We start from the raw sequence: 19,754 nt of genomic DNA, 5'->3' as shown, positions 1-19,754 counted from the left end.
TTAGCAGAAAAAGTCCTTAATGCACCAGAAAAAGACATGGATAAAGAACATTGGCAGTTTAATATCATTAAGGTACTAATCAGGCTTTATTTTATAGGCTTTCTTGTATCTCTTATATTTTTTTTTTTTTTTTTTAAGAATAGGCTTTCTTATATCTTATAATGATACGAAAAGTGAAAAATTGCTAAATTCAAATCAATTTATTTTTTAAATATTTCAATCACAAAGTGTTCCCGTTGATATTTTCATTCATGTTAGTTAAAAAATACTTTTATCAATTTATGGTGAAGAAAATATTTATATATTTCAGATTTATATTCCTGTTTATATACCCAACTGATAAGTAAATAATATAATAAAAATAAATAATACATATTTATTAGTTATAAATAAATAAATATATGTCAATTATTTTAATATTAAAATTTAATATTATTTATTGCAGTATATACAGTTCAATGACAATAAATAAATAATTTTTTTTCTTAATGTAATTCACTCACCATTAAACCTCCAATGAATAAAATGCTTTCTTCAAAATATTAATGTTTGTTTGAATATTTCATTCGCTGTTTTTCTTTTTTAGTTTTCCTGATAAGCAGTTTCACCTTTTTAATTAATGATCTTGAAAATGTCCACACATATAATGCTGTTCCGTTCAAACTGCCCTTAAGTCTCCCTTCCAAGAAATAAGTCATACGTAGTCTACTATGAAGCCCGAACCGCTATTTCCTTATTTATAAATACACATATTTCCATCCACTCTTCATCATAAAACTTGCCAAGATATTTTTTTTTATCTTCTTCTTCACAACCAATTCCCATTTTCCATTTTCTTGTAACTAAGCTTGTCGCAGGATTACAGTGTGTCATTATTATAGGTACAAGAATGAGGAGCAATAAAGCAAATAAGCAAAGCAAATTCATCTTCCAAATCATTTTCGCACCCATTAAGATTCTTAGCAAAGCAAGAGACTTCTACATGAAGAGCATGCAAGACTGCGCCGGTAAGATTGGCTATGGCGCCGTGACATTTGGTGGTCCGGCAGTGTCTGAAAGTGTGTACTTGCCTAAGAGTTTCAGTGTCAGTTATACACAATCAGGCTCATGCAACAATGAGGAATTGAGACAACTTTTGAGGAGGAGAAGAAGTGTAATTCAATCATCAAATATGCATATTGCACAAAGAGAGGTAAGGGTAACTACAATGGTTTCTTGTGATGAGGGGAGAAGTTACAGCGTTGGGCTGGGGAGGATTGGAAGAATTGATGAAGACAGGCCTTGTTCATTTAAAGAAGGGGATGATAAGGATGCAGATTTGTATCTTAGAAGTAGAAGTCATGCCCTTAGGAGGAATATTGTCTACCAATAGTGATTAATTAGTAAAATATGTTACCAATATGGAGTCATTTTTAGAGTTGTGGATTACTGGTTCAAATGTTAAATCACGAAAATTCTTTGTTAGACTTTATGAATATCTTCACTTACATACTAAATTAATAGATAATTGATACATATTTATTAATTTTAAATATTAGAGTATGTGTCTATCATCTAATATTAAAGTGTAATACTCATATAAATGTGTTACTTTCCTATTTGTTATGATGCATACATAAATATACGTAAAAATTTCTCGCTAATGAAAATTTGATTAGTTAATAAATAAAATTCAATTAAATTGTGTCAAGTATCTTTATATATCAAATAGTCTGTTATTACTTTTTGACTTCTAATACAATTTACCTTTCATCACACTATCACATATTGTTGGATGAAAATTCAAATATTAATTTTTTTAGATATATATCGAATTTGGATTTTATATTTTTATAGAGAAAAAAAATAAAAAAAAACTATAATAACAGAGTTATTATACGGTTAATTTAATGTGATAGACGGAGTTTATCTTAGAATTTCTCTACTAGTTAGTAAGTACCAGCTACCAATAATGTATACATTTTCCAAAAGTAACAAATAGAGAGAGAAAGAGGTTAGCAATCACTGGAAGATGGAAGATAACAAAATCAATCACATTGAATTCCATTAAAGAAATACAGAACAAATTCTATCACAATATAAACAACATATTAAGCTTAAACCACAACTACCATGTTTTTATTAAATACATTGGTGGTAGATCTAACGTTTTCGCATGCCAAGACCGTCACCAATTATTTTTGTGGTTAAGTGCACACATGCATGGTAGCTAGATAGTCTTGCTAATAGCAGAGAGCCTCTTATCTAAGAAGCCTTCTTTAAAGTAGCTGATTGAACCCAGACAAAATGACCAGCTGGCAAGAAATGGCATACAGGGGTTGTTGTTCCAGGCTTGATTTTAAGTAAGTGATGAAGAATATCATCAGGATTTTGTCCTGAAGTGTGCATATGGCAAACACCAATTGCTTCCATTTTATCTCCGTTTACAGTACCTAATGAGACCTTCAGAACCTTGGTTTCGATAGAACAATGGCAGTAGAAAGCATCAGACATAGGATGACAGAATACCTTTCTTGGACCTTGAATCTCTCGTGGATCTTCCACAACAGTATATTCTTGTAACGAGGCAGTAGATATTTCAGCTTGTTTAGTTTCCACAATTCTGAAACTCCCTTCTGATCCAAAAACACGACTGATAAATTCACTGATTGATTCCATATTTCTAATACAGACTTTGGTTTCAGCTTCATCAGGTTGAATTTCACATTTATCAGCATCAGGTTGGATTTTGAGTAGAGAATCATCGAGTACAGATAAGGGCTGGAAAATCTTTGGCAGGTCAGACAATGGATAAGTAATGGAAGAATCAACCATTTCCTTTTGAATGGTGAAAGGAAGGTAAGAAGAACGGTCTTGAACAGGAAAATAGATAGGCAAAACCTTGCCAACATATATATCATCAGGAGTGAACAAGCCTATAAATGGAGCTTCAATGTAATCAAACACAAAGTCATCAAATTCCATTCCTTTTCCTGGTAATCCAGGCCCTGGAGGACCAACAGTTGCAGGCCTTTTGAAAAGCTCGCCCAGGATTTTGTAATACAGTTGAACTGATTTATCCTTGACAACATCCTTTATATTTTGGTGGGAATGCTCTTGGTTAGGTACTTCTCGGATTCCTTTTGCATGGCCACTCTGCACATGAGATTATACATCAGAAAAAGAAGATAAATTAGACTCAATTGTCATGTAGATTAACGTATAACTACCGCAAAATTTAATGACCATAAATATAAAATTAATAGTGATAAGGAAAATTGAACATCTTGGTATGTCTTAGAATTTCGCCAAGTTTATTGTTGTTTTACATAACCAAAATGTGGTCAGTAGCTCACTAAACTGCATACTTGATAAACTTAGCCAAGGATGAAAATCTTTTTTTCTTTTGGCATTTTCTTTCACAATAAAAAAATATAAACAAAATTGGAAAAGGAAACGAACCAAATTATTGTTTCAGAATAATAAAAGTTCTAAATCTGTTGAAAAAGAAACAATCATATAATGAACTATGTTTATTGATAATAAGACTCGAAGGCATGCTTTCAAGTAGAAGCAAGAAGTTACCATCAAAAGCAAAACATGAAAGAAAATAATACAATAAGCAAATCGAAGAACCATATTTTCTTTCCCTCTCTCTCTCTCTTTCTCTATGCTTCTCACTTCTTACTAGTATTTTTTTTTTTCCTTTGTTACAGAGTTTGTGATTCCAAGGCTTCATTATATAAGTAAAAAGAAACCTTTAATAATTATAAATTGGCCTCAATTATAGTTTGTTTTTATCTCTTTTTCCAAAGGGTTTCATAATATCTGCTTTGGTCAACCCATATCTTTATATATATATATATATATATATATATATAATTGTTTACTTGCTAGTTGAGGTACTTAAAACAATATTAGTACATCTCCTCGTACTATAAAAATAAAAATATTGACGTGATCACATATCTTATACAAAAATAATTATTTAATTATTTATTACATAAATTTATATATATATATATATATATATATATATATATATATATAAAATTGTTTACTTGCTAGTTGAGGTACTTAAAACAATATTAGTACATCTCCTCGTACTATAAAAATAAAAATATTGACGTGATCACATATCTTATGCAAAAATGATTATTTAATTATTTATTACATAAATTTTTATTTAATTAGTTATTACATCTCCATTAATAACGTTAATAACTTTTGTTAGAGATCCGACATTATTAAAAGAATAAAAAATACTTCAACCAACCAAATTATTAGTTATAGTCATTTTATTATTAAATAGACTCAAACCCAATTCTATTAATTAGACTTTATATGTCATTTATATATTTAATTTTTTTAATTAATTAATTCAATTTCTAATATAGTATCAATATAGATCTAGTTCAGTTTTTTAATTTTTTGATTTTTTATTTGGATGTCCAGTTTTAGTGGCCCAGTTGGACAGGTACAAACTGAACTCTTTTTTATTTAATTGATCTCTACTACTTGTCGAGATTCCTTATGCAAAGTTCTTTTTTAAACAAAATACCTCTAATAATTATTTTTTAATTATCTTAAATAAAAACAAATAACTTAAAAGTAGTTATACATAGTTATATAATAATTAATTAATATCTCTTTGTGGGCCTTCATATATTCGGCTAGGCCTTTAAAGTTAATAGTCCATGCGTCTTTATTCTGAGTCTCAGCAGTGGCAGTCCAATTTAAGCTCGTTTATGAATATTTAGCTCGTATTTTTCCTTTTTAGTTATTAACTCTTGAAATTAAACAATAAAGCTAAAGTGAGGTAATAAGCACATATTTCTACATATTATGTATATAAAATATACCAATAAATCACTACAACTCCTTAAATATATATATATATAATATGAACATATCAACAATCAAGTGGCTAGTTCTCGTCATTTTGGTATTCGTTAAACCCAAGTCAAATTTTATTAGTTGAATTCTACATTTCACCAATTTACTTAACTCACACCTTAATTAATTAATTCAATTAAGGTCTGGCTCAGTTTGTGAATTTTCGGTTTGTGTTGCTGTTGCACAATTCAATTTCAAGTTTCAAGTAATGAATTTAAATTTTTAAATAACAATTGAGCGTTAAAATTAAATTGTAGTTACATTTAAGAGGGAGTTGACTATAAATTTTATTTTTTAATTATTAATTAAAAATATTAAATTACATCAATAATCATACATATTTTATTAAAATAATGATAAAATTGACTAACTCCAGAAAGAAAGGGAATCTACATAGAGTGTTGAGCCTTGCTAGCATTTTCATAGATCTATTATTAGGGTATTCTCCCAAATCGGTTAATCCAAAAAAACTCAATAAAAAGTGAAAAAAGATATATATTAGATTTAAACTGTTTTGGATTGAAAATGGTTTGAAATTTTCTAAAACCAAGTAAGAGTAGGTTGGACTAAGATTTTACTTTAAAAAATATAGTAAAATCTAACTCAATCCGATATAAAATTAAAAATTAAAAATTATATATAGAACACGAGTTATATAAAATTACATCGTTTTATATATATATAATTTTTTTTTTCTTTCCTAACTCTAAGGCTTTAGATAATAGTTTGCTTTTTCATGTTGACGCTCTCTTCTCTTAATCTCTTAAAATTATTTCTTAGTTCTACTTTTTATCATAAAAGAATAATACTGAATTTTGATCTTTATTTTTTTAAATTAATTTTTATTTATTTAATTCTATCTATTCATTTAATTTAATTATACAATCATATGTAATTTTATTTAAATAGAATTTTACTTTTAGATTGTATTTTTAAAATCGAACCCAACTAAAAGCCGATAAATTAAAATTTAATAATTTTTAATTTTAAATAAATGTAAACCAATTAATATAATTTAAGTTAACATCTAGTCTCTGGACCAATCAATCCAACCCACTAATATCTTATCTATTATGATCAAATTGTACACATATAACTGCACCAAACGTAAAGTCAACCAGAGCATTAACAAGAACTTGTATGGATCCCAACAAAACATTTAGAATATGACTTCTCTACCAAAATGAAAACAGACAAGATCTGGAGTAAAAAGAAAAATTAACCCATCATTAATTGGAATCTGAAAGGAAGAAAAAGAATGTATATTTTCCATGTTATGTGTCCTTACCAAATTATTAAAATGTTAAAATTGTTGACCTCGTTTATCTCAATGATATAAGAAATTGGTAGCGTGCTTGGATATTATTAATACAGATTGTGATAGATTATGTTTCGATTACCTATTAGAGGTTGGGCATGTGATCAGCACTAGGAAATATCTAGATTGTTGATTAGTTATGCTTGCTACGGATTATATATATATATATATATATGCTACTAAAATATACCAACAATTCGTTCGCATGACCACAACATAATTAAATCAATCTACCAGCATGACCGCTTAATATTTTTCCATAGTTTTAACAGACTAAAATAAATTGTTCAAGCTTTGAAACCACTACTGCAGAGAGTCTAGATTTTTAAATAGTTCGAAATGCAAAAAATAAAAATTAATTACAATGGGCCTGAAAGAAAAGGAAGTCGGGCTATCAAGAGAAAGACGACGGAAAACCTACCTGTCACCTGAAAATTTAAAATTAAAACTGTCAGCCTCGAGAGTGAGTTAAAATCATATAATCCTAAAATAAATATAGCCATCTCATTAAAATATTTCTTTAATCAGAATAAACTATCATATTATATCAAATCATGTGTCATATGCCATGATTTAGAAAAATATAATTTAAATGTTTATGAGATGATTACCTCAGTAGAACCCTAAACTCCAATCCTATTAGCCATTCCACTCTGTTATTCTAATAAGACTAGCGCCCAGAGAGCAAAGCTTGACTACGGTCCTTTCATCCAGCCTGATCACTTAATTTCCAATAAAGCCGGTGCCCAAAGAGCAACGTTTGACCAGAGACCTTTCCTCCGACGATTAAATTTTTATAGCCTAGAGAGTTATACTAGACCAGGGCATATCCTAAAAAAATATTCTTTTACTACATGTCTTTATTTAATACCGGTGCGCATGCTGTTCTAATGCAATCCATCAGGTGGCATGTTCTACTGCCGCCTCATCCTGAAATTATAATCATAACATCAGTAATAATTGTAAATAGTACAAATTATAAGTAAACATAATTATTCAATAACATATTAAGAATTAAAATTGAATAGCTTCGAGTATAGCAAACATAAAAATTAAGTATAATAATAATAATAATAATAATAATATTAAAATAACAATAAATATGATAGCAAAAATAATGATAATAATATTAATAATGATATCGATAATAATGAAAACAAAATTAATAATAATAATCGTAATAATTTTTAATCAAATAAAATTCCTAATAATAATGCTAATAATGATTATAATAATTATTAATTAATTAACAATGCATTTAATTTAGACATGACATAAAATCAGTTGATTATATGACTTTAACTCACAGTTCTGCGGCGCTCTGCAGTCTGCTCCTACGCCTCAGGTGGAGCTAGCTGGTTGGATGGATTATCTATTTATGAAAATAACTCAATTAATAAGATATTCTTATTTTTTCCTAGGTTAGACTCCTAGATTAGACTGCCTAAGAAATTCCGACTCGGAAATTCTACCAAAAATTCGGTAGAACGTCCCCTAAATATGGACGTTTACCTCCCGTAAAACGGGTACAGAATCTGCTAGAAACACTTCACATATTCTGCAATTATTTAAAGGGAGTCGGGCAACTAAGACTATATTATTTTTTTCCGACTCCACAACGTAATTCAAAACACAAAATTATTTATCTGCTCGGCAAAAACATTTAACTCTCAACTAACCCACAAGAAATTTGCTAGTATTTAAACTAATATTACACAATCACATCTATCACAAATCAGAATAATAATTAATCATTCTAATTAATTTATAACATTTATAACTAAGTTATAATTAAATAAATCTAATTAAATTAAATTATTTATAATTTACAATTAATAGTAATAGTATTTTCTAAAATTATTAATTAATTTATAAGGTCAAACAAAATAATACCAAGCCGAAAATCTGAAATTCTACGCGTCCGAAAAACACCAAGGTCCGAAAGCCGGTACCGCCAACGGTTTCAAATTTTGAATCCGGAAGCGCCTACATGAAGCTTGAGTTGCAGGGAGTTCGAAAATACAAATGCTTTTGCCAAAAACTCGTCGGAAGCTACCGGATCGAGGCTAGAAAGTTTCAATTTCGGCGAGGCTATATACTGCCGCCGGCAGAGGAAAAAACGGCAGTGGAGCTTGGCTTGGAGGTTTTCGACCGTGGGAAGCTCGTTTTTCGGCATCGAATTTACAAGAAAAGGGTGGTAGACGGTTGTTGCTTAGCGGCAGCTTCCTTTCTTCAAGCTCGATGTTGGCAGCAAAGGAAAGGAAGAAGGAGGCGACACTGGCAAGGGAGAGGAAGAAGAAGGAGGAATTTCCGACGGCTGGATAGTGGCAACAGTGGTGGAAAAAAGAAAGGGAGGAGGAGAGGAAGGTGGGGGGGGGGGGGGGAGGAAGAGGGAGAAGGAAAAATTGTGTTTTATATATTATTATTATTATTATTATTATTATTATTATTTATTTTTATTTTTTATTTACGGGTATTACATTTTATCCCTTTTAAGAAAAAAATTCGTCCTCAAGTTTTGAAAGAAACAAAGCTTACTTCAAGATTGAAACAAATGAGACTAAAGGTTCCTCATCTCCTGCTCGGTTCTAAGGTACACTCCTCTGATGAATGATTCTGTCACAACACCTTAACCATCAGTATAACCTTAGAGCGTAGTTGGCGAACTGGAGTATCCACGACCTGTTCCTCGTAAGTGAAGTCTTCGCTTACTTCCACATATTGAGGCTGCAATATGTGCGAAGGATCCGAAATATACTTTCTCAATATGGATATATGAAATACCGGATGTACATGTGAGAAATTTGACGTTAAGTCCAACTTGTATGCTATCTCTTCAATCCTGTTAATAATCTCAAAGTGTCCCACATAATGAGGGGCCAACTTGCCTTTCTTTCCAAACCGCATCACACCACGCATAGGGAACACCTTCAAGAGCACATACTCCTTAATACTTAACTCCACATGCTTCTACTTTGGGTCCATATAACTCTTCTGCCTATTGAAAGCTGTCTTCTGCCACTCACGGAGAATATGAATCTTCTCTGAAGTGATATGAACCAATTTTAGTCCTGCTAACTTTCGTTCGCCAACTTCTTTCCAACACACAGGAGATCTGCACTTCCAGCCGTATAATGCCTCATAAGGGGCCATCTCAATGCTTGCATGGTAGCTGTTGTTATAAGCGAACTCAATCAATGGTAGGTACTAATCCCACTGACCATCAAAGTCTATCACGCACATCGGAAACATATTCTCTAAGGTTTGAATTGTCATCCCCGATTGTTCATCAGTTTGGGGTGAAAGGCTGTACTGAAGTCCAATATAGTACCAAGCTCTTTTTGTAGCTTTCTCCAAAATCTTGAAGTGAACTGTGGTCCCCTGACTGACAATTCTCTTTAGATACACTCATGCAAACTTAGCCACAAAATAAGTAGTCTTTACAAGAAGGAAATGCGATGACTTAGTCAATCAGTCCATAATTATCCAGATAGAGTCATAACCAGCCGAAGTCTTGGGTAAATTTGAAATAAAATTCATAGTAATCCTTTCATATTTCCACTCTGGTATGGGAAGCAGTTGCAATAACCCTAATGGCTTCTGATGCTCCAGTTTAACCTGCTGACACGTTAGACACTTAGAGACAAACTTTGCCATATCCCTTTTTATTCCATTCCACCAATAATTACCTTTCAAATTGTGATACATCATGGTAGAACCCGGATGCACGCTGTAAGCTGTACAGTGAGCCTCTTCTAAAATCTATTTTCTGAGATTATCCATATTGGGAACACATAGCCTAGTGCCCATCTTGAGAGTACCGTCATCATCTATAACAAAATTATTAGCTCGATCCTGCTGCACTTCTTCCAAGATTTTTTTTAATTGTGGGTCCTAACTCTGAGCTAACTTGATTTTTTTAACAAGCACAAATCTAACACTGAAATGTGCCAACAGTGCTCCCGATTCTAATAGCTCACTCTACAACCCTTGGTCGCATAATTCGTGCAACTCTTTGGTTAGAGGTCTCTTCTCTGTACTGATGTGAGCAAGATTACTTGCTGACTTCCTGCTCAAGACATCTGCCAAGACATTCACTTTACCTAGATAGTAGAGAATACTACAATCATATATCTCACATGTCTCCCCGTAGAGATAGTGCCTCCAGATTTTTAGGGCAAAGATTATTGCTGTCATCTCCAAATCATGAGTATGGTAATTTTGTTCATGCCTCTTCAATTGCCTGGATGCATAAGCCACTATATTACCATGTTGTATTAGAACGCAACCCAGACCCACTCTGGAAGCGTCATAATACACTGTGAATCCACTAGTCCCAAAGAGTAAGGTTAACACTGGAGCTGAAATTAAACGTTCTTTCAGTCTCTGAAAACTTCTTTCACACTCGTCAGTCCACTGGAATCTAACGTTCTTCTAAGTCATCTTAGTTAAAGGCATTGCGATTCTCAAAAACTCTTGTACGAATCGACGGTAGTAGCTTACCAAACTCAGAAAGCTACGAACCTCTGTCACTATGGTCGGTTTCTGCGAGTCAGTCACTACCTCTACTTTCTTGGGATCCACTTGAATACCCTCTCTAGACACAACATGACCTAGAAAAAAGCAATGCTTTCTAACCAAAATTCACACTTGGATAACTTAGCGTACAACTGATGCTCCTCCTTAACGTTTGAAGTACCATTCTCAGATGCCACACGTGCTCCTCTTTGCTTCTAGAGTACATTAAAATATCACCAATGAATATAATGAAAAAATGATCTAGGAACGGCTTGGACACTCGATTCATCATATCCATGAAAGTTGCAGGAGCATTAGTAAATCCAAATGACATTATCAGGAATTCATAATGCCCATAACTCCTTCGGAATGTCTTCCTCACGGATCCTCAACTCGGGATACCTCAATCGTAAATCAATCTTGGAGAAGCATAAGGCTCCTTGAAGCTAATCAAATAGATCATCAATGCGAGGAAGCAGATACTTGTTATGAACCGTCGCTTTATTCAGCTGCCTGTAGTCAATATAGAGGCGCAAAGTACCATCTTTCTTCTTCACGAATAGAACAGGAGCACCTCACGGAAACTTACTGGGTCTGATAAAATCCTTATCCAGGAGGTCCGACAACTACTCCTTTAACTTGGCTGGTGCCATTTGGTAGGGTGCTAAAGAAATAGGTGTCGCACCCGGTACCACATCGATACAGAACTCTATCTCTCTATCAGGCGGCACTCCTTGTAGCTTTTTTGAAAATACATCGGAAACTCGTATACCACTTGTACGTCCTCAATTCTTCCTTTTTCTGTCGAGGTATCCCTGACTAATGCCAGATATCCCTAACACCCACGTCGAAGCATCCTTTTAGCCGTAATGGCTGACATGAGATTCGATAGAGTAGGTATCTGCTCGCCTTTAAAACAAAACTCTGAGTCTCCCGGAATAAGAAAAGTTACTTGCTTTTTCTTGTAGTCCAACATGGCATAATGCATAGCCAACCAATCCATTCTCAAAATTACGTCAAAATCTATTATATCCAATAGAATTAAATTAGAAATCAAATCCCGATCCTCCCTGACACGATGGAAATACAACATCGGTCTCTAAAGCGTCACTTAATGGCGTAATGACCAATATAGGAACCTGAAGTCTAACCGGTTGAACATCGAACCTTAAAGCAAAACTGGGCGATATAAAGGAATGGATAGCCCCACGGTCTAACAAAACTCTAGCCTCAGAATAGCAGACTTGGAAATTTTACCGAAAATTCGGCAAAACCTCCCCAAAATATAGACGTTTACCCTCCGTAAAACGGATCCAGAATCTACTAGAAACACTCTGAATATTCCGCAATTATTTAACGGGAGTCGGGCCACTAAAACTGTATTATTTTGCCCCGACTCCGCAACGCAATTCAAACCATAAAATTATTTATCTGCTCGGCATAAATATTTAATTCTCAACCAACCCACGAGCAATTTGCTAGTATTGAAACTAATTATACACAATCACATCAATCATAAATCAGAATAATAATTAATCATACAAATTAATTTATAATATTTATAATTAAATTATAATTAATTAAATTAAATTATTAATAATTAATAATTAACAGTAATAATATTTTCTAAAATTATAAAATAATTTATAAAGTACAAACAAAATTATACCGAGCCAAAAATTGAAAATTTTACGCGTCTAAAAAACATCAAAATCCAAAAGAAATAATTTATTGCACTATATACATTTCAATGAGAATAAAGAGATAATTTTCTTTTTAATGTAATTCACTCACCATTAGACCTCCAATATGCTTTCTTCAAAGGACTTTGGCCATATTCATGTTTGTTTGAATTTTTCAGTCACTGTTTCTTTTTTTCTTTTCTTTTTTTAGTTTTCCTGATAAGCAGTACACCTTTTTAATTAATGATTTTGAAAATGTCCACACATATAATGCTTAAGTGTTCCTTCCAAGACAGAAGTCATACGTAGTCTACTTCGATTAGTTAATAAATAAAATTCAATTCAATTGTATCACCTATTTTTATATATCAAATAGTCTGTTATTACTTTTTGATTTCTAATACAATTTACCATTCATTATACCATCCCCCAGCGTTGGATGAAAATTTAAATATTAATCTTTTAGATATATATCGAATTTGAATTTTATATTTATATAGAGAAAAAAAGTAAAAAAAACTATAATAACATAGTTATTATATAATTAATTTAATATGGTAGACGGAATTTATTTCAAAATTTCTCCGCTAGTTAGTAATTACCAACTGCCAATAATATATATATATATTTGCAGAAGTAACAAATAGAGAGAGAAAGAGATTAGCAATCACTGGAAGATGGAAGATAACAAAAATCTATCACACATTGAGTTCCACTAAAGAAATACAGAACAAATTCTATCACAATATATTGTGATAAACAACATATTAAGCTTAAACCACACTTAAATACATTGGTGTAGATCTAACATTTTTGCTTTCCAGGATCATCAACAATTATTTTTATGGTTAATTGCACACATGCATGGTAGCTAGATAGTCTTGCTAATAGCAGAGAGCCTCTTATCTAAGAAGCCTTCTTTAGAGTAGCTGATTGAACCCAGACAAAATGACCATCTGGCAAGAAATGGCATACAGGGGTTGTTGTTCCAGGCTTGATTTTAAGCAAGTGATGAAGAATATCATCAGGATTTTGTCCTGAAGTGTGCATATGGCAAACACCAATTGCTTCCATTTTATCTCCGTTTTCAGTACCTAATGAGACCTTCAGAACCGTGGTTTCGATAGAACAATGGCAGTAGAAAGCATCAGACATAGGATGACAGAATACCTTTCTTGGACCTTGAATCTCTCGTGGATCTTCCACAACAGTATATTCTTGTAACGAGGCAGTAGATATTTCAGCTTGTTTAGTTTCCACAATTCTGAAACTCCCTTCTGATCCAAAAACACGACTGATAAATTCACTAATTGATTCCATATTTCTAATACAGACTTTGGTTTCAGCTTCATCAGGTTGAATTTCACATTTATCAGCATCAGGTTGGATTTTGAGTAGAGAATCATCGAGTACAGATAAGGGCTGGAAAATCTTTGGCAGGTCAGACAATGGATAAGTAATGGAAGAATCAACCATCTCCTTTTGAATGGTGAAAGGAAGGTAAGAAGAACGGTCTCGAACAGGAAAATAGATAGGCAAAACCTTGCCAACATATATATCATCAGGAGTGAACAAGCCTATATATGGAGCTTCAATGTAATCAAACACAAAGTCATCAAATTCCATTCCTTTTCCTGGTAATCCAGGCCCTGGAGGTCCTGGAGGTCCTGGAGGACCAACAGTCGCAGGCCTTTTGAAAAGCTCGCCCAGGATTTTGTAATACAATTGAAGTGATCGATCCTCAACAACATCCTTTATATTTTGGTGGAAATTCTCTTGGTTAGGTACTTCTCGGATTCCTTTTGCATGGCCACTCTGCACATGAGTTTAAAAGAAGGTAAATTAGACTCAGTTGTCATGTAGATTAATGTATAACTACCGCAAAAATTAATCACCATGAATATAAAATTAATAGTGATAAAGAAAATTGAACATTTTGGTATGTCTTAGAATTTCGCCAAGTTTATTGTTGTTTTACATTCTGAATGAACTTTGCATCATTTGTAACCAAAATGTGGTCAGTAGCTCACTAAACTGCATACTTGATAAACTTAGCCAAAGACGAAAATCCTTTTTTCTTTTGGCATTTTCTTTCACAATAATAAAAGAATATAAACAAAATTAAAAAGGGTAACGAACCAAATTATTGTTTCAGAATAATAAAAGTTCTAAATCTTTTGAGAAAGAAACAATCATATAATGAACTATGTTTATTGATAATAAGACTCGAAGGCACGCTTCCAAATAGAAAAGCAAGAAGTTACCATCAAAAGCAAAACATGAAAGAAAATAATGCAATAAGCAAATCGAAGAACCATCTTTTCTTTCCCTCACTCTCTCTCTCTTTCTCTATGCTTCTCACTTCTTAGTAGTATTTTTTCCCTTGTTACAGAGTTTGTGATTCCAAGGCTTCATTATATAAGCGAAAAGAAACCTTTAATAATTATAAGTTGGCCTCAATTATAGTTTGTTTTTATCTCTTTTTCCAAAGGGGTGCCTTTCATAATACCTGCTTTGGTCAACCCATATCTTCTTAAATATATATATTATTGTTTGCTTGCTGGTTGAGGTACTTAAAACAATATTAGTACATCTCCTCGTATTATAAAAATAAAAATATTGAAGTGATTACATATTTTATATAAAAATAATTATTTAATTATTTATTATTTTTTTTTATTTAATTAGTTATTGGATCCCCATGAATAACATTAATAACTTTTGTTAGAAATCCAACACTATTAAAAGAATAAAAAATACTTCAACCAACTAAATTATTAGTTAGAGTCATTTTAATATTAATCCGACTCAAACTCAATTCTATTAATTAGATTTTTTATGTCATTCATATATTTAATTTTTTCAATTAATTAATGAAAAAATTTAATATAGTATCCATATAGATCTAGTTTAATTTTTTTTTAATTTTTTAGTTTTTTGTTTGGATGTCAAGTTTTAGTGGCCAAGTTCGATGTGTTGTTGCATTTCAATTCAATTTCAAGTTTGAGGGATGGATTTTAATTTCAATTGATATTAGATGTCAAACTCAAACTTCAGATGCATTTAGAAAGGATGTTAGAGATCCAATATCACTAAAAAATAAAAAATATCAATATTTTAAAAGGGTTAATTAAGGTCTAACCAATTGATGTCTCAAACTTAATACTTGCAAGTGTACTAATCGAATTATAATATGGGCAAGTTCACAACGAGGTCGATCTCATAAGGAACTGTAGAGCATATGTTATAAAAACTAACTGTCACACAAAATCACTAAAAATAAATCTAAAAACTTTAAGCCAATATTTTGAAAAGAGTTTAATGGTTATAAAAGAAATTAGATAAACTATAAAGTAAATATGCAAATGAAATAATTAATAAAAATTATATGATAAAACTCAAAGCTAATGAATGAGATGATGATGTGTCTTTTTTCTAACTCCCCCAATCAAATGATGCAACCTAAGTTTCTTATACCAATATAGACTGAAGTGAAGATGTTGTTTCTAATACATTCAACTTAAAGCTTTTCATAATAAATATTATTATTGAACTGATATGATGGTCAACTAATAATAATAAAATTATAAAGGTAAAGAAATTATCCATTAAATATATAAATAAATAAAGTTCATACATAAGTAAAAAGCTAAATTAAACACTTATAGAAATTAGCCTGACATATTTAATCCAAAAATTATTATAATTAAATAGAAAGATATAAAAATAATATAAAAAGTAAAAGCTCCCTCAAAATTTAGAAATGCTTCAAGGTATAATGATGATTAATCATCACTCTCCACTTCTTGAAAAACTTCTTAGATTTTCAAAGAGTAATGTAAAAACTAACTAAAGTGTTTGTGGAAGATGAACTGTAGAAAGTTGCAGAGAAAGAAACAATGGACAGGTACAGATTGAACTCTCTCTTATTTAACTGATCTCCACTGCTTGTAGAAATTCCTTATGCAAAGTCCTCTAAACAAAATAGCTCTAATAATTATCTCTTAACTATTCTAAATAAAACAAACAACTTAAATGCAGTTATCTATAAGTACATGATAATTAATTAATATCCTTTTATGAGCCTTCATATATTCGGCTAGGCTTGTAAAGTTAGTAGTCTATAGGTTTTTATTCTGAGTCTCAGCAGCGGTAGTTCAATTTAATTATATTTATGAAAATTTAGCTCATATTTTTTATTTTTGGTTATTAACTCCTGAAATTAAACAATAAAGCTAAAGTGAAGTAATATGCACATATTTCTACATATTATATATATAAAACATACTAATAAATCACTAAAATACGTTTTATATATATATATATATATATATATATATATATATATATAATATCAATATATCATCAATCAAGTAGCTAGTTCTAGTCATTTTGGTATTGGTCGAACCAATTCAAATTTTATTAGTTGAGTTCTACATTTCAGCCATTTACTTAACTCACACCTTAATTAATTAATTCAATTAAGGTCTGGCTGAGTTTGTTAATTTTCGGTTTCTTGTCTTGGTGTCCAATTCTAGTGGCCTGGTCTGTGTTGCTGTTACACAATTCAATTTCAAGATTCAGATAATGAATTTAAATTTTAAGTAACAATTGAGCATTAAAATCAAATTGTAGTTACATTTAAGAGGGAGTTGACTATAAATTTTATTTTGTAATTACTAATTAAAAATATTTAATTACATCAATAATCATACATATTTTATTAAAATAATAATAAAATTGACTAACTCCATAAAAAAAGAGAATCTACACAGAGTGTCGAGCCTGGCTAGCATTTTCATAGATCTATATTAGGAGTGTTCAACCAAATTAATTAATCTAAAAAACTCAATAAAAATTAAAAAATGATATATTAGATTTAAACTGTTTTAAATTGAAAATAATTTGAAAATATCTAAAACCAAGTTTTTACTTTAAAAATATAGTAAATTTTGATTCAATCCGATACAAAATTAAAAGTTAAAATTTATATATAGAAACGACTTATATAAAATTATATTATTTTAATATTATATATATATATATTTTTTTTTTCTTTCATAACCCTAAGGCCTTTAGATAATAGTTTGCTTTTTCATGCTGCCTCTCTCATCTCTCAATCCCTTAAAATTATCTCTTAGTTTTACTTTTTTATCATAACAAATAATACTGAATTTTGATCCTTATTTTTTAAAATTAATTCTTATTTATTTAATTCTATCTATTCATTTAATTTGATTATACAATCACATGTAATTTTATTTTTTATTTGTTCTTAAGGATTCTCTATTTGCTTACAAATAGAATTTTACTTTTAGATTGTATTTTTAACATCGAACTCAAGTAAAAGCCGATAAATTTAAATTTAATAATATTAAATTTTAAATAAATACAAATCAATTAATATAATTTAAGTTAGCATCTTGTCTCTAAACCAATCAATCTGAAGCATAAATATCTTATCTATTATGATCAAATTGTAAACATATAACTGCACAAAACGAAAAGTCAACCAGAGCATTAACAAGAACTTATATGGATCCCACCAAAAGATTTAGAATATGACTTATCTACCAAAATTAAAACAGACAAGATCTGGAGTAAAAAGATAAATTAATCCATCATTAATTGGAATCTGAAAAGAAGAAAAAAAAAATGTATATTTTCCATGTTATGTGTCCTTACCAAATTATTAAAAATGTTAAAATTGTTGACCTCGTTTATCTCAATGATATAAGAAATTGGTAGCGTGCTTGGATATTGTTAATACAGATTCTGATAGATTATGTTTCAATTTTCTATTAGGCGGGTGTATGCCTTTTTCTTTTCCTTTCTCTATTTTTTTCCCTTTTATCATGTAAGATGCTTTCCTTCATTAATCTTTCTTCAACAATTTTTGATCTCTAGTGAACCTTTCAGTAAGATTCGAACCCAGATGAAGTTCTGACGATCTGTCAGAGAAAAAAGAACGAATGGATCTTGTACGAGGTTGATTTCTCAAGGAACTATAAAGCTACTTATTGTAAAAAATAATTATCAACAAAAAACAATAAAAATAAATATAAACACTATAAATTAATATTTTGAAAAACTAATATTTATAAAATAAAATAACCAAATAATAAATAAATATACAATGCAAATGTAAATGCTTATGATTTAAAACTATATGCTAAAGGCAGTATTTAGTCTAGCCATTTAATTAGTGATATTTTTATTTTACTATAAACCAAGATCTAATGAATGAGATGATGATGTGTCTTTTTCTTTAGTCACGCAAACTAATGATGCAACTAAAGTCTACCAAGATAAATTGAAATAACGTTAGTGTCTCTAATACATTCAACCTAAATATGTTCATAACAATTACTGTTATTAAGTTAATGTGATGGTTAATTAACAATAATAACTTAAACTAATAAAGATATGAAGATAAAGAAATCATTCATTAAATAAATAAATAACAAGATTCATACAAAAATAAAAATAAAAAGCTAAACTAAACACTTATGAAAACTACCCTAACATATTTAATTCAATGATCATGGTATTAAATAGAAAGACATAAAACAATAAAGTAAAAGCTCCCTCTAGATCCAAAATTTCTTCAAGTAAGAAGATGATCGGTACTCACTCTCCACTTCTTAAAAAGCTCCTTAAATCTTAAAAAGAGTAATGAAAACTAAACTAAAGTGTTTATGGAAGAGATATAGAGAAAATAATCGTTGACATATGTACAGTGCAGATAGGAGAGAATTCTCCCCTCCTCCTAAAACTAGGTTTGTAGGGATATATATATAAAAGAATCATCTTCTAAGTAAGTCTCCCTAGAGATAAATATACTAATATAAATCTATCTGATAGATAAGAATATATGTATTTTTATCGCCACTAAGTACTATCCTATAAACAACTCTTAATATAAATCTTAATAATTATACAAAATAACTAAAATATCCATTGGGCCTTGTAATTTTTAGCTAGGCCTTACAAATAGCAGTCTATTCGTCTTAATCTTGAACCTTCATACGAATATATCCAATTAAGTTTCTTTTTGAGTATTTAGCTCCATTTTTTTCTCTCTTAGTTAATATTACCGAAAATATACAATTAAGCTTAAGTGAGATAAAAATACATATTTTCACCATATTATATATAGAAATCATATTATTAAAGCTCTAAAATACCTTAAATATCTATATATAATTTGAATCTATTAACCACATTATTAAATTATAATGATATTAGAGAAATAAATAAATATATATATATATATATATATATATATATATATATATATATATATATATTAAGTTATCAATATTATTTTTGTATAAGTATACTATCAACGACTTAGCTTA

General features: G+C 30.3%; 3 protein-coding genes across 3 annotated transcripts; 1 reads left to right on the top strand and 2 right to left on the bottom strand.

The window, feature by feature from the left end:
* Positions 1–703: 703 nt before the first annotated feature.
* LOC125370455 lies at positions 704–1,475 on the top strand. Its single transcript, XM_048375999.1, has one exon. It carries the CDS (start codon positions 890–892, stop codon positions 1,370–1,372), a length of 483 nt encoding a protein of 160 aa, XP_048231956.1. The 5' UTR covers positions 704–889; the 3' UTR covers positions 1,373–1,475.
* A 537-nt stretch (positions 1,476–2,012) lies between these two features.
* LOC125368606 (BURP domain-containing protein 3-like) lies at positions 2,013–3,640 on the bottom strand. Its single transcript, XM_048375905.1, has 2 exons — positions 3,565–3,640; positions 2,013–3,135 (listed from the first exon to the last, which is right to left on the bottom strand). The coding sequence occupies exons 1-2, from the start codon at positions 3,616–3,618 to the stop codon at positions 2,245–2,247; spliced, it is 945 nt and encodes a 314-aa protein (XP_048231862.1). The 5' UTR covers positions 3,619–3,640; the 3' UTR covers positions 2,013–2,244.
* Positions 3,641–13,078: 9,438 nt separating this feature from the next.
* Positions 13,079–14,815, bottom strand: LOC8273840 (BURP domain-containing protein 3). Its single transcript, XM_025157876.2, has 2 exons — positions 14,658–14,815; positions 13,079–14,208 (listed from the first exon to the last, which is right to left on the bottom strand). The coding sequence occupies exons 1-2, from the start codon at positions 14,709–14,711 to the stop codon at positions 13,300–13,302; spliced, it is 963 nt and encodes a 320-aa protein (XP_025013644.2). The 5' UTR covers positions 14,712–14,815; the 3' UTR covers positions 13,079–13,299.
* Between the last annotated feature and the right edge of the window lie 4,939 nt (positions 14,816–19,754).

The sequence above is a fragment of the Ricinus communis genome, chromosome 6 (assembly GCF_019578655.1).
Source record: "Ricinus communis isolate WT05 ecotype wild-type chromosome 6, ASM1957865v1, whole genome shotgun sequence".
In the NCBI taxonomy this organism is placed as follows: domain Eukaryota; kingdom Viridiplantae; phylum Streptophyta; class Magnoliopsida; order Malpighiales; family Euphorbiaceae; genus Ricinus; species Ricinus communis.
This window is presented reverse-complemented; position numbering and strand designations above follow the sequence as displayed.

What these genes read in the sequence shown, in the direction of transcription:
- LOC125370455 (XM_048375999.1), top strand. Translation starts at nt 890, where the DNA reads ATGAGGAGCAATAAAGCAAATAAGCAAAGCAAATTCATCTTCCAAATC.
- LOC125368606 (XM_048375905.1), bottom strand. Translation starts at nt 3,618, where the DNA reads ATGGTTCTTCGATTTGCTTATTGTATTATTTTCTTTCATGTTTTGCTT. An exon ending in TTCATGTTTTGCTTTTGATG is followed by an intron (nt 3,136 to 3,564) that starts GTAACTTCTTGC and finishes TCTCATGTGCAG; the next exon opens with AGTGGCCATGCAAAAGGAAT.
- LOC8273840 (XM_025157876.2), bottom strand. Translation starts at nt 14,711, where the DNA reads ATGGTTCTTCGATTTGCTTATTGCATTATTTTCTTTCATGTTTTGCTT. An exon ending in TTCATGTTTTGCTTTTGATG is followed by an intron (nt 14,209 to 14,657) that starts GTAACTTCTTGC and finishes ACTCATGTGCAG; the next exon opens with AGTGGCCATGCAAAAGGAAT.